At 38.5% G+C, this 15,185-nt stretch overlaps 1 protein-coding gene across 6 annotated transcripts in view; it reads right to left on the bottom strand.

Moving 5' to 3' along the window:
* The window catches only part of RAB27A (RAB27A, member RAS oncogene family), a 107,887-nt gene that overhangs the window by 32,661 nt on the left and 60,041 nt on the right, over positions 1 to 15,185 (bottom strand). For 3 of the 6 annotated variants that reach the window (XM_011940542.1, XM_011940545.1, XM_011940543.1), the window contains one exon: positions 494 to 668. In XM_011940542.1, coding sequence (XP_011795932.1) covers positions 494 to 646 — 153 coding nt within the window. In that variant the 5' untranslated portion in view covers positions 647 to 668. Of the gene's footprint in view, positions 1 to 493; positions 669 to 3,110; positions 3,238 to 4,190; positions 4,280 to 15,068; positions 15,160 to 15,185 lie in introns of those variants that run through there. The other 3 variants (XM_011940546.1, XM_011940544.1, XM_011940547.1) reach the window with 3 other exon arrangements.

The following is a 15,185-nucleotide window of genomic DNA, read 5'->3' as shown; positions in this document are numbered from 1 at the left end:
TCACTACTGGCATTCCCCATTCCTACTCCAACCTCACCCTCCCGGTAGCAGTGATGAGTTCTGCCAGTTAGTATTCCTTGCGGAATTGCTGAGACTTTATTAGGAGAAATGCCATTAAAAATAATAAGATACCAAAGGTGGAAGATACAGCCCATAAAACAAGAGTATGAGGGGCAAAGTGGCTGGCAGGCTTCAAGACAAAGGTAGACAAATAACTATTGGAGTCCAGAAGGGAAGATACAAGCCAAAAGAGTACCAAGGTGACATTTTAAAGAACTGTCTACTTCCACTTTGTCTGCCTGGTTTTATATGAAATGTTGTCAGCACAACCTTTTCAATCATGTTGCCTGGATTGAATATAACTCACTTTCCTATGTACCCTTTAATTTCAGATCCCGACCTTTGTCCTCCTAATTCCTACAAAGTAAACTAAACAGACCAGCAAATGTTGACTCAAAGATTACATTTTTACACAGAAGGATATAGAACTTACCACTCTCTTTTCCCTGAAATCAATGCCCACTGTTGTGATAAATTTGGAGTTAAATTTACCATCTGTATATTGGTAAAGTACACTGGTCTTCCCTACGCCAGAGTCTCCCAAAGCTAAAAACTTGATGAGGTAATCATAATCTCCATCAGACATAATGAAGAACTCAGTGGTTCACCTGTAAAATACACACAAATTTTTAAATTAAAATCCATTAGAAAACATTAATTATCCATTAAAAAAATGACGACAAAATTCAGCTTAATACCTAATGTTAACCTGTATGTCTACGGGTTGTATGAAAAGAGGGTTACATACATATTCGTCACCATTCTTGAAGACCTAATAACTAGCTAGATGAGAAGCTATTGAAACAGTAATTAACAGTGTAGTTTTAATTTAGCATATTTAACATACATGTAATCCCAGCACTTTGGCAGGCCAAGGCAGGCAGATCACCGAAAGTCGGGAGTTCGAGACCAGCCTGACCAACATAGAGAAACCCCATCTCTATGAAATACAAAAATTAGCCAGGCGTGGTGGTGCATCCCTATCATCCCAGCTACTCGGGAGGCTGAGGCAGGAGAATCGCTTGAACCCGGGAGGTGGAGGTTGTGGTGAGCCAAGATTGCACCATTGCACTCCAGCCTGGGCAACAAGAGCGAAACTCCGCCTCAAAATAAAAAAATAAATAAAAATAAAAGCATACATATTATAGTACCAAAATAGGACAAAAATTCCAAGTGAGAATGATAATCAACAAGAAAGTAACAGTCACTAAGTCTTATCTGCAGACCATATAGAACAAAAACTAATACAAGAAAAATAGAGGAAGGAGAATATTATAAGGAATAACAGTAATTGTTAGAGTACAAGTGGTTCCAATTTCCCCTCCTTTTTCAAAGTCTCCTAGTGCTACAATTTGCAATTGCAAAAATAAGGAACCAGTCCAAATGCTCACCAATCAATGAGTAAAGAAATTGTGAGATATACACACACACACACACATAGATATATATGCACACACACACATATATACACACACACATACATATACATATACACACACATACATATACATATACACACACACACCATGGAACACTACTCAGCCGCAAAAAGGAATGAAATGATGGCATTCACAGAAATCTGGATGGAATTGAAGACCATTATTCTAAGTGAAGTAACTCAGGAATGGAAAACCAAATATCATATGTTCTCACTCATAAGTGGGAATGAAGCTATGAGGATGCACAGGCATAAGAATGATACAATGGACTTTGGGGACTCGGGGGAAAGAGTGGGAGGGGGGTGAGGGATAAAAGACTACAGATTGAATACAGTGTACACTGCTTGGATGATGGATGCACCAAAATCTCAGAAATCACCACTAAAGAACTTATTCATGTAACCAAACACCACCTGTTCCCCCAAAAACCTATGGAAATTTAAAAAAAGAAAGAAACAAAGTCTCCTAGTGCTAAAACCTTGCCTTTTCTCTCTTTTCACATGGACATCTAGGCAATTTCATTTACTCTATTCATTTTCACATGTTAATACAGTTCCTTCAAAGACACTGTTATTTCACAAGTAAATTTACTCCCTGCTTCCTTACATATTACTATTAATATGTATTACATATTAAGTCAGACTTCTTTGGAGTATCACTGCTCACTTGGGAACTGAGTTCCAGATTTAAACAGTCACTGCTCAGAGACCATAGTCCCACAACCAAGGGCTCACTTACCTATATTTACCTGGGTATTCTATCAAGAACTGCTAAAAGTTCAGCTCTTCAATATTGACTAAAACAAAAGTCCACCTTAAGGAAGAAATATTCATTTATATCAGCAATACCTAACCATGGCTATTTTTGGTTCTTTGCAATCAGCACTTTTCATGATTTGTTTTTACCCTCTAAATAGATTCAAACCCAAAATATCAGTCCAAGTAGAAATGGGATCTCTCTCCAGGGAAGGTTTACTTTTTTATTAAAATTTTATTGATACATAATATTTGTACATTTTTATAGGGTACATGTAATATTTTGTTACATGCATAGAATGTAATGATCATATCAACACAATGTTACATGCACAGAATGTAATGATCAAGGTATTTAGGGTATTTATTACCTCGAGTACTTATCATTTCTATGCATTGAGAACATTTCAAGTACTCTCTTCTAGCTATTTTGAAATACACAATACATTTTTGTTAACTATAGTCACCCTAGTCTACTGTTGAACATTAGGACTTATTCTTTCCATCTAACTGTATGCTTGTACACATTAACCAACCTCTCTCCATTCCCCCCAATGCCAATAAACTCTCCTGAAAATCATAAAAATAACTCTCTCATTAACACTGACAACTCTACATGACTATTCAAAAACATTTATCTATCTATATACATGCCAGATGTCCTACATTAGATGCTACTGAGTCCTGGCATTATCTCCTTTTTACCCAGCCCCATATCCAGAAACTTGGCTGCCATACTCAGTGCTTTCTATAGGACTATTTCTATGTATCCATAAAATTAATAAAAACTCAGACAAGAATACTGACTGGTTTTCAGTGTTGCCTCCCTTACCCTATCCTCAACTTGGTGACTCACCTTATGCTGAAAACTCCTGAATGCTGAGCCCCAAGAGCCACTGCAGGGTGTTTCCTCAGAGTGCTTCAGTGCAGATCTGCAACCTCATGTTTCAGGTATGGTTAGCCCGTGGATAAGGGCAGAGCCTCTACAAACATTCAAAATTCTATTTGCATACCATAAAGAGTGACACTTCACAGATGATGCCTTACCTATCTTTATAGTTGGGTATTTGCAAGTATAGGTCACCAGTATTGATGACATATAACAGAATTCCTCTCCAAAAACCAACAACTTGGACATCAACATTATAGCATGTCATATCACAGCATCGCACCTGGCTCTAAGTTATTGGAAATAAGAGCTAAGAATTGAAAAGCAAGTCCAGATAATGTTGACTCATTTGGGGGCTTCCCCTCAAACTGAATGGAGCAGCAGAAAACAATACTGATCCTGCAATGAGAATGATGCAAGAAGACACTGTGGCTACCTTATTTCCTCTTTATTTTTAATTTGAAAAAAAAGTTGGTATAACTATGTTTTTTATATCACTTAAGGTACATGAAAAAATGCTGTCACCAATGGCATCATATTCTAGAATTCTCTAAACCCACTTAAGTGGAATTCAAAGACTTAAACTATCTCTAATGAGTTTCATTTCCATAGATAATCATACATGTAAGTCTACAAGTGATCTTCATGGGTTTTGTTTTCTATTCGCAATAGCAATACTGACCAAGTAATCATAAAGGGACTATTAACAAACCAAACCGCAAACTGAAGGTACAGATACCACCATCAATATTAATGCTAGTTCGCACTTTTCAGATTGTATCTTTAAGACAATTATCTGCTTTCTTGATCTGAAAATAAATGTTCAGACCTTCCACTCTCTGGGTTCAGTTTTCTAAAGGATAAAACAGAACCCAGAGAGGCAGACTGATTTGCCCGATCTGGAATCTAGATCTCCTAGTTCCAAGTCCAATGTCTATTCTACCCCAAGCTTCATGTCCGTTACTCATTTTTGTTACAAATGCAATATTGAGCTTTAAAGTGACCACTAGTACGGTATTTTACAAGGTAACCTAATAGGAAACTCACAAAATCAAGCAGAGCTGGGTTTGAATCCCAAATCTCCCAGATACCAATTACTTGGATGTCTCTGAGCCTTAGATTTCCAGGTTTCTCTTCTACAAAAAAGAATATATACTACACCTCACACCATTGTTCTGAGGATTCAATGAGATACTGTTTATGGAATGCCCAGCACAATGGTTGGCATATACTGGGTACTTAACTGTTAGCTCACTTATTCTCCCCATTGTGGACATTCAGACTGACTCTGAAGACCTAGAACAATTTTCAAATTGACTCTGGCCAGCTTAAAACATGTTTTTCTAGCACAAAGTATTGCTCACTGGTTCAAAGTGGTCGGCTGAGTTAACAAAGATCACTTTCAAACTAATTCTGATCTTTTTTAGCTGGTCTTTTTAGCTGATCTTTTTTAACCATTTGCAATTTATTTAATATAGATATGTTTATTTCAAAAGAGTTCTGATCAACTTAAAAACAGGTTCAAATCCATATAAAATACACCCATCCATTTTAGCAAGTTCATAGTTGTTCAAAAGAATCTTGTTCATATTATTTTAGGGTGAGTTAAAAGAGGTTCTCCTACAAAACTACTTTCTGACTTTGGCTAAAACCTGATATATCTAACCAAAATTATTGGAGTCTCATTGTAATTAGCTTTAATTGCTTCAGACTGGTTTTAGCTAGCTCAAATAGGCTCTGACTTGGACATACAGGTTCAGACAGGCTCCTATAAGTTTTAGTTGGTTCTGAGTATATTTTACTGGATCAAATTCTGCTGACAAATTAAATCTACTTTCAATTAAGTCACACCTGCTCAAACTCTATTAAACTGCTGGAAACTAGTTTGATAACTACACTTATCTACAAAATTGTTCTTACTTGTTTAGACTGATATAGACTGGTTCAAAACAGTCTGAAATGTTTCAAATTAATTTCAGATGTCCAAAGAGTTCAAAACTAGAAATGTAAAATGACAATAGGAAGCACCATAAACAACAGTGTGGTGCTTAAAACTTGTGCCAAACCAACAAACTTCAAATTCTATTTTTAAATTACCTCATTTGTAGGTATTCTGTATCCAAAAATGTATCTCCACCATTATATACTGTATCGCCACACGAACAGCATGTATGTGTTCGAGGACAGTAAAGGATTGAGAGAAAGGAGCACTGGCATAGGAGAAAAAGACAGATAACAGGGAAAGATGTGATGAGTGACACAGGCTTCTTGGGTTGAGAATTCACCTCCCATCTTACCTCAAAGACCTAGCAGAACAACATTCACCCATGACCCAGCAACAAAGACTTCAATTGGGAAAAACTTTCGGTAAATTTGGATGCCGTCTAGAGTTTGTCCAAAATTGATCACACTGACCAGGCTGGTCTGGGTTAACAGAGACCAGAATTCCAAAGAATAAGGAAATTTCAGGAAAAAAAAGGGAGTTGGGGGCAGGTAGGTTTTCAAAATAACAGATCTTTCAAGGTTTGGGCATGGTGTTCAGGGTGACAGCCTTCTTATCTGAGCTTGCAGTCCAATTAGTGAAAGCCTGGAGTTAATGGAATTACCCCATCTTTCAGCAGAAAATCATTCTAGTCCATAGCAGACTATACTCCCAACTCCATCTTGCAATCCCATACGTGGTTTTCTCATCACTACTTATCACTACTAGGTGAAGACAACTTAATGTTAAGTCTCAATTGATGGTAGATTTTCATATAAATAATTTTTTAAAATTTATTACTCAAGTCCTGAGTGGTATTCCTAGGGCCTGTTTTCCAGAAAGAAAATACTCCACTCCTCAAATACAGAAATCTAATAACGTAAATGATTTTTGTGTCGGCATTTCAGAGGAAGAAGGGAAACAGTGAGAACACATAGTACCAGAATTTGACATTGGTGGCACCCAAACAACTAACTGTACGCTCACCATTTCCTGCTTGTACTCCAGCCTACTGAGGTTTGGGAAGCCGGTTCACAAGGACTTCCCTGTGACACTCTCTTGCTGAAAATGTGTCTGAGGCCTAGGTCAGATGCGCACATGTCAAGGACTTTACACACATTAGCACAACAATCCTCATCACTGCCCTAGAGGCAGGTTGTACATAGTATATACACTGTCTCCCTCAGAAAGATCTGGGGCTGTTCTATCATGAGTGCCGCAACGAGGGCATAAGTAACTGGGTCTTGGCCAGTCTACCCACATATTAGCATGGGCTCAATTCCAGTGTATTGTTGAGAGACAGGAGAAAAACATGGAGGTTAAAGGCAGAAACTCTACAATCAAGCCACCTGTATTTGAGTCCAGTCACGTAACTTTGGAAAATTTATTTAATCTCTTTTGTCTTGGGCTCCTCATCTGTAAAATAGGAATGAGATTCTATTTTATCAATTCTAACATGCTTTCTTATTTTAACTTCTTTACAACTGGGGTGCATCTTACATTTCAGTCTTACAACCCAAGACATCTTGCAATTGCTATTATAAATCAGGTGTCACTAGAGATACAGTTGTGTGAGAGTCTTTTGTTAGCATCTTCTAGCAAGGTCAAGAATGCATCATCAATATATTTTAGACTTAATGATGCACAATAATAAAGCTATTTCTGAGGGCTATTGTGAGGATTGAGCTAGGGTATACACACAAAGTTTGGAACAGTGGACGGGACATATAATAAGCCCTATGTAAGTATTAGCTGCTATGAGCAGCAGCATCCAGCAATCTGGCTTCCAAGGGTCAATATGCAGTCAATGTTCTTTTCTTTCCTAGAAGTATAAGAAAGTACACTGAGCCCCTAAACTAAAAATTAATTTTTAAAAATAAGGATGTGCTAACAGTATTTGAAGCCAAGGTTACATATTTAAACTCTGTACCTTCTTGAAAAAAGTGCTGTCTACCTCAAGGAAATGTCTTCTAAAAAGTCAAGAATGACCTTCATTTGGGATACACAAAAGACTTTCTTATTCAGCTCACTTCTCTCTCTCCTCCTTATACAAATATTTTTTCAAAGTGCTCTCCACCCTCACTATCATCAGATTAACAATAGAAAGCAAGGAACACCCACTTCCTCAACATGTACTATGTGGTGTTAATTGCCTGGTGAGAGAAAGTCTATCATCTTCCTTATTTTTAAAATAAAACATATTTTCACCTGTAATACCAGTGACTGAGGAAGCTCAGTCAGAAGGAGAGCTTGAGGTCAGGAGTTCAAGACTAGCCCAGGCAACTAGTAAGACCTATCTCTTAAAAAAGAAAAAAAAATATATATATATATATGTATATATATATAATTAGGCAGGTGTGGTAACATTAGCCTGTAGTGCTAGCTACTTGGGAGGCTGAGGCAGGAGGATTGCTTAAGCCCAGGAGTTCAAGGCTGCAGTAAGATACGATCACATCACTATACAGCAGCCTGGGCAACAGATTAACATCCCATCTTTAAATAAATTTTTTTAATAAATAAAAATAACCGCACATGTACCCCTGAACTTAAAATAAAAGTTGAAGGAAAAAAGCACTTAAAAAATTTTTAAGTGTTTTCAAAAATACTTTTTAAGTGTTTTTTAGGAAATAAGATAGAAGAGAGTAGATTTAATTAAGAGCAAAGGGAAAAGATCTAGTTCGATTTCTCCCTCTCTTTCTGTCTCTCTCCTACACACACACACAGACATATCACAGCGCAGATTTTCCATGAAGTGTCATATTAAAGTCAATGATAGACTCCAACCTTAGGATCCCCTACTATTAGGCAGAATCATTCTAAAACTACTCTAGACAGGTCAGCCATCTTTTGAAAGCCAAATTTTCCCTCTATTACTCATATTTAGTGTAGAGCAAAAGAAAGGGTAGGAATAATATTAACTGAACAACTACATGTAATAAATATACTTGATTTTATTTTATCTGCTCATCATCCTTAAAAAGAACTTCATGTCTGGACAAGACTCATACCATATAGAGAGTGATGTTTCCTCAGTGTGATGGCAAGTAGGCTTGAGTTCAAATTCTGACTTTTCTACTTTGTATGACCTGATCTAAGTTTTTTAAACTAAGCCATATTCTTTCAACTGTAAAATGGAGATAATAACTGTTCTAATCTCATTGAGTTGTTTTAAGGACTAAGTGAGATAACCCACAGAAAGCTTTTAGCACATTGTTTGCCCTGTGCTAAGTGTTCAATAATTGAAACTTATTAACAATACTACTAATAGTTTCACCAAGTTCTTTATTAGCAAGGCATGTAATTTTATAACCTATTCTTAATGTAACCAGTACCTGAACCTTCAGAAAAATCATAGAAAGAAATTCAATGTAGGCCGGGCGCGGTGGCTCAAGCCTGTAATCCCAGCACTTTGGGAGGCCGAGACGGGCAGATCACGAGGTCAGGAGATCGAGACCATCCTGGCTAACACGGTGAAACCCCGTCTCTACCAAAAATACAAAAAAACTAGCCGGGCGAGGTGGCGGGCGCCTGTAGTCCCAGCTACTCAGGAGGCTGAGGCAGGAGAATGGCGTAAACCCGGGAGGCGGAGCTTGCAGTGAGCTGAGATCTGGCCACTGCACTCCAGTCTGGGCGACAGAGCGAGACTCCGCCTCAAAAAAAAAAAAAAAGAAAAAGAAAGAAATTCAATGTAAATACAATGACTTTGGGGTGCCCTACCCATCACAAAATCTACTTTGGCATTCCAACCTAAGAATGAGTTGTATCTGGGTGGTTTTTGGTAATTTCAGACCTAGGAGTACCCATTAGTTGAATGCTCTAATTTCCAGAAGAGGAAACTGAAACCCAGAGAAGGCAAATGAATAGTCTGAAATAAACCAGATAGATATGGGGCTAGTCTAGAGCTCAAGTCTCCTAAATTTCAGTCATGTATGCATATTTTTTCTTCTGTCTGTATTCCTTCCTTCAGAGCAAGAAATCTCAATTATAGCTTCTTGAATTCAAGAAGCAAAAGTTTTCTTCAGTGCCAGCAGTCATAGCAGTGATAAACTGCTTTATGATTAAGGCTTGGGCTGTTAAAGAGGTTGGGTTGAGGGATCTGTACTTCTGTCCTCAGAGTCCCTCCGTCAAGAAGCCCTTCCTCCTGATGGGCTCTGCCAAGGAGAGAAGTCATAAATTGGGAGCTTGTCTGCTTCTTGTTGGTCGTTGCAAATCCAAGAAAAAAACAAAACAACAACAACAAAAAACTCTTCTTGATACTTGTACCATATCCCATAAATCAACTTTGTTTCCTATGGTTTCAAAATGAAAAGCAAGCAGAGAAATCATGAAATTTTCCATTTCCCTGTAGAATTGCTCAGTCCCTTAGTATTTTCCTCTCAAATAAGATTATTTTAGGCTGGGTGCAGCAACTCACACCTGTAATCCCAGCAGTTTGGGAGGCCAAGGCGGGTGGATCACCTAAAGTAAGGAGTTCGAGACCAGCCTGGCCAACATGGTGAAACTCCATCTCTACTAAAAATACAAAAAATTAGCTGGGCGTGGTGGCAGGCACCTGTAATCCCAGCTTCTTTGGAGGCTGAGGCAGGAGAATCACATTGAGATCGCGCCATTGCACTACAGTCCGGGCAACACAGCGAGACTTTATTTTCTCTGACATTATGTCTCTGTAAGGATACTTCTGACCCTCTATCTTTTTCCTTCATTCAATAAATATTGATTGAATGCTTACTATATGCTGGGTGCCAGCGTACAATGGGGATCCAACTCAGTTACACTCAATGTGGAAAATGCATCTCTTACTCCTTGCCTACCTTAGACCTTACGGTTTTAGCCATGCCCCAGTCTAACTTCTCCCAGTGACTATACCTGCCTTTGGGTTTTCAAATAAGCCAATCTTTCTGAACATTTTAAGCTTCTCTCATGAACATAACACAACATGACATCAAAATTCATATCCCAAGTCAGATGTTTCACAAAGATGCAAAAGGAATAAACATGCAAAAGGAATAAAAATGTGAAGCTCAGACAGGCATGATGGCTCACACCTGTAATCCTGGTACTTTGGGAGGCTGAGATGGGCGGATCACTTGAGGTCAGGAGTTTGAGACCAGCCTGTTCAACATGGTGAAACCCCGTCTCTATTAAAAATACAAAAATACAAATGGTTGGGCATGGTGATGGGTGCCTGTAATCCCAGCTACTCAGGGGGGTTGAGGCAGGATAATCACTTGAACCTGGGAGGTGGAGGTCACAGTAAGCAGAGATGGCACCACTGCGTTCCAGCCTGGGAGACAGAGGGAGTCTCCATCTCAAAAACCAAGCCAACAAACAAACAAAACAAAACAAACAAACAAAAACACGTGAAGCTCAGTAGAGAATAAAGAGATAGCCTCAACCTCCTGGGCTCGTGTGATCCTCCTGTCACAGCCTCCCACGTAGCTGAGATCACAGCAGTGCACAACACCATACACCATGCCCAGCTTTTTTTTTTTTTTGTCGGTGGGAAGATAAGGTCTCCCTATGTTGCCCAGGCTGGTCTCAAACTCCTGAGCTCAAGAGGAGAAATATTTAGAAAGAGAAACATAAGGTATATTATAAAGAATGTTTTATCTGAAAATATTTTGAATTTTTTAGAATGGTTAATAAAATATTCGAGTGTTCCCATGTAGCTTATGGACTTCAGTTCTTGCGGCGTAAAATTATTTTTGCAGAGAAACAGGAGCAGGTGAATACAATGATCACTTTTCAGGTAGCACAGAACATCAGCATTTATGTGAATTACAATACCACATGTTCTTTCATATAATTTAACAGCCCCTTGTCCGGGGATTCGTTTGGAGAAAATGTTCATACACAAATGACTGGCATAGAAATATAAAGCTTATCAGTGCTTTTATGTTTAACGTTAAAAAGCAGTAGGCTTTTCTTGGTTTTCTGTTTGTTTGTTTTGTTTTTAATGATGCCACTATGGACCCACACCTGGCATTCTGGAAGGAAACACATAACAGAGACACCAAACGCAAGGAAGAGAAGTCACATGGCATGAGGCAGGATAGAAGAGGCACCAAGATATATGAGTAGGGACAACTTGTATTTACCAAATGAGCCCTGGTCACAACTCTCACAGACCATTACAATTCCTACACCCTGAGGTGAAACACAGCTACTTTCACTTCAAAAGCAAGATGCATACTGCCCAATAGCAGGAACCCCATTTCCATAAATGGAGACAGCCTATGTCTTCCGTGCAGTTTACTCATCTCAACTTCTGGTCTAGATGTGTGTAGATACAGTTCTCCCCTCCCTAATATGTCAAGAGTGGAAAAAATGACGTTATAAACAAAGAGCTTGTCTTGTTTGTGCAAAATCTCAGGCGGAGAGAAGTGAAAATCTAATACCTTTGAAAAGTAGAAGGAAACAGGAATATGATTTTTCCTTGTTTCTTACTGAAAGATGAGTTTGATTTTATCTAAATTCAGAATATTAGATAACTGCATTTTATATTCACCTATAAGCTAAGATTCATAAGTGCATTCCTATCAGTACAGTGTTTTATAATAATAACATAAGTCCATCCTTAACAGTGACATTGAGGCAGCAGAGAAGTTCACAGCTAGAAACTGTTGAGATCTTAAGGTGTACAGCATTTGGCTTAATATTTACAAATGCACCTGCTACATAGGAATATTCCATTTCCCTCATCTAAACAAAGTGAAAACTTTTAGACTAAATGCTAGAAAACTGCTAGACCAGCTTCTAGCAGATGGTGATATTCCAGTATAGCAAGTTCTTCAGACAAAAAATAAAATTATCTGCAAATACTGTTGAATTAAATATCCATTTCTAGGTCAAGCATGGTAGCTCATGCTTGGCTCCCAGCACTTTGGGAGGCCAAGGCAGGCAGATCACTTGAGGTCAGGAGTTCAAAACCAACATGGCAAAACCCTGACTTTACTAACAATACAAAACAATTAGCCTATAGTCCTAGCTATTCAGGAGACTGAGGCAGGAGAATTACTTGAACCTGGGAATTACATGTAATATACATATACACACATACATACGCATATATATATTACATGTAAATATATACATATAATACATATAAATATATATATATATACACACACACATTTCTAAATGCTTCCAAAACATACCTCATTTTTAACAGCATCTTCCAGATGTTCATAATTTTTCTTAAAGAGAAAGACCAGGATGAAGAAAAAAATAAGCAGTCATAGCCCAGAAACCCATGAACTATTTCTGAAATGTTACCATCACCTCAGTGGGTGACCAACATAACCCAGTAGGCAAACAACACAAACAACTATGTGTTAGGAAACAAGAGGGCATTGAAATGATTCCTGAAAGCAGAAAAGGTTGTGGAAGGCCAATGTCAACAACTCAAATGAAATATCGGCTTTTTTTTTTTAATTTATGGAAACCATTGACTCATTTACCCAAGAGACATTATTTGTTGCCCAAGGCTCTTCCAGGATCAGAATATGAATGTTTATAGAGATTTATGGAAAGTAAATTCATCAAAACACCGGGTCTTATAGTACTTATAGTTTGTGACAAGTACCTCTTGCTTTATAGATATAGGGTAATAGAAAAAAAAAGCAAACATAGAATATATGCCATTGGTAAAACATAGGCAATACAGTGGAAACAGGTGCGGCTGTTTGGTTTGCTCAGGAATATCTCAAATAATGTGACAGCAGTCTCAGAATGGACACAACCACACGACACTGCAATAGTCTGATCAAGCCATAGCTAAACATGCCTCTTACCACCACCAAGAAGCAAGCAGCCTCCAAGAATTTGGAACAAGTGCAAAATCTATGAAGTATGCTCCCAATGAGTGGTTGCTTTTTGTGAGCACATAGAAGACAATGAAATACAGACTTCGGAGTCAAGTTCTCCTAAATTCAAATAACAGTACACCACCTCCTTCCTGTACCAAGTGAGCAGCAAAATGCCTGATGAAGATAAATGAACCATAGCTATTCTTATGATTGTGACAGATTAAGGCTTAAATCAGGCTTGAGCACTGAGCCTGGTGGTTTTTCCACTCTACCTTCAGGATGACACTGAGACTTCATAAAGCTATCAAAGAATGGAGTGGAAATATTTCCTGAAAATGAAAAAGGAGGAACAACTTAAGCTACCTGGAAGGTGGAACATCTGCAAGCCCAACTGGTAAGTATAGGGAATTCTGGTATTAACAAGCTCTGAAGAGGTAAAATGCAGAGCTTTGGTTACCTCAGAGTGCCACCAAACTTGTGGGCTCAAGGCTCAAAGGCAGAAAAAAATAGAAATGACAGCACAGCCAGGACTGAGAGAATTACAAATCAGATAGCACTCAAAAAAAAAAAAAAAAAAAAATCAGCACTCAAAGGACTTCACATTGCAAAGAGAATTTCCAAGTAGCAAAACACAAACCTAAAAACAGTGTCAAGGAATCTGCCAAGACTCATCTTCCTGCAACATGAAACATGCATGGAAAGCCTTTGACCAACACAGACTGACTCCCCTCTTGCATCTCACCTTCCTCAAGTTTTTTGTTTGCTGCAACACAGGAAAGATGTTAATCTGTTAGGGAAACAACCAATTCAAAAAGCAGACCCTTTGCTTTCTGAAGGAGCAATGATACTTCTTTCCTTCCAAGAAAAATGTTGAATTAGAAGCAGCCAGACCTGTTAAAGATGACTGTCCAAATAATAAAAGCAATTAGACAAATGTCCATGAGTTGACAGTAACTGGGGAAGAGAGGGGCTCGTTTATCATTGACTTTTTAAAAAATGAGAATATGAGTACCATCAGTTTGGCACATACTTAAAAAGACTACTAAGAGGCACCAGGTATGGCTTCACACCTCCCTTGTCCTGCCTACCCCACACCCTCATCCTCACTAACCACATTGTTTTTTTGAGACAGTCTCGCTCTGTTGCCCAGGCTGGAGTGCAGTGGTGCAGTCTCAGCTCACCGCAAGCTCCACCTCTGGGGTTCACGCCATTCTCCTGCCTCAGCCTCCCGAGCAGCTGGACTACAGGCCCACGGCACCACGCCCTGACTACAGACACTAACCACATTTAAGCAGATACATTCTCTGCCCACAGGAATATGTTCTTCAGGTACGTGGTTGCATGCTAAAGCACACAGGACTTTCATCTCTTCACAGCTGATTTTCATTTCCATAGTCAAACATCCACCCTACCACACCCCATGCTGTGTTCCAACAGCCTCACTTCCAACCATCATCTGGGTGCCACAGCCTCTTTACTCTTAGTCTTTTTCCTCTTCTGGCTTTCCTGTCCCTCATCTCCAGGTACTGTTGCCAAACTCCAGTTTGTATGTGCAAAAAGTGACATGAAACTAACAATGCCAGTGCTTTTCTTGTTACACACTGGGTTGCTATGTCAACTTCAAGGTATGCAACCCTCCTCAATAAATTCATAATGTTGCTGTGTCTTCAGGGACTCCCACTTTTCCAATCAGGAAGAGTTTTTCCCCTGCAAAGTCGGGGAAAAAAGCCATTCTGGAAACCCAAATGCTTCTTAATACTATGCCGGTTTGGGCTTTACCATAATGTTAATGAAAAGGTAGCATTCTGATACAAACAGATCACGCGTTTAAAACATTAGTATCTATAAACATGTTTATTATATCCCAGCTTAGTTCTTTTAAAAACAGTAAACTAGGCTCAGAAAAATCAAGGCTTTTCCTGATGTTTTAATACCACTAAACCAATGATGCCAGGATTCTTAGCTTCTTCCATTTGGTGTCAGTACACTGTAGACAGCCAGCTATATATAGGTCTTTTTGGTTTTTGTCAAATCTACTGTATCCATTAATATATATTTACAACACATGTTTAAATGTTCCCTAAATATCATATTCTTTAGTAACTGAACCAAAAAAAAAAAAGAAAGAAAACTCACCTAATGGACAAGGTCAAATCAAATATACTTCTTATTGCTTCTCAAAGTCTTTCCTTATTTCACCTATTATTCAGTATGCAGAGTCTCAGAACTGACTGCATTTCTTTTTTTTTTTTT

The sequence above is a fragment of the Colobus angolensis genome, unplaced genomic scaffold (assembly GCF_000951035.1).
Source record: "Colobus angolensis palliatus isolate OR3802 unplaced genomic scaffold, Cang.pa_1.0 Scaffold19, whole genome shotgun sequence".
Taxonomy (NCBI): Eukaryota; Metazoa; Chordata; class Mammalia; order Primates; family Cercopithecidae; genus Colobus; species Colobus angolensis.
The sequence above is the reverse complement of the archived record's forward strand: the minus strand, read 5'-3'. Positions and strand labels throughout refer to the sequence as shown.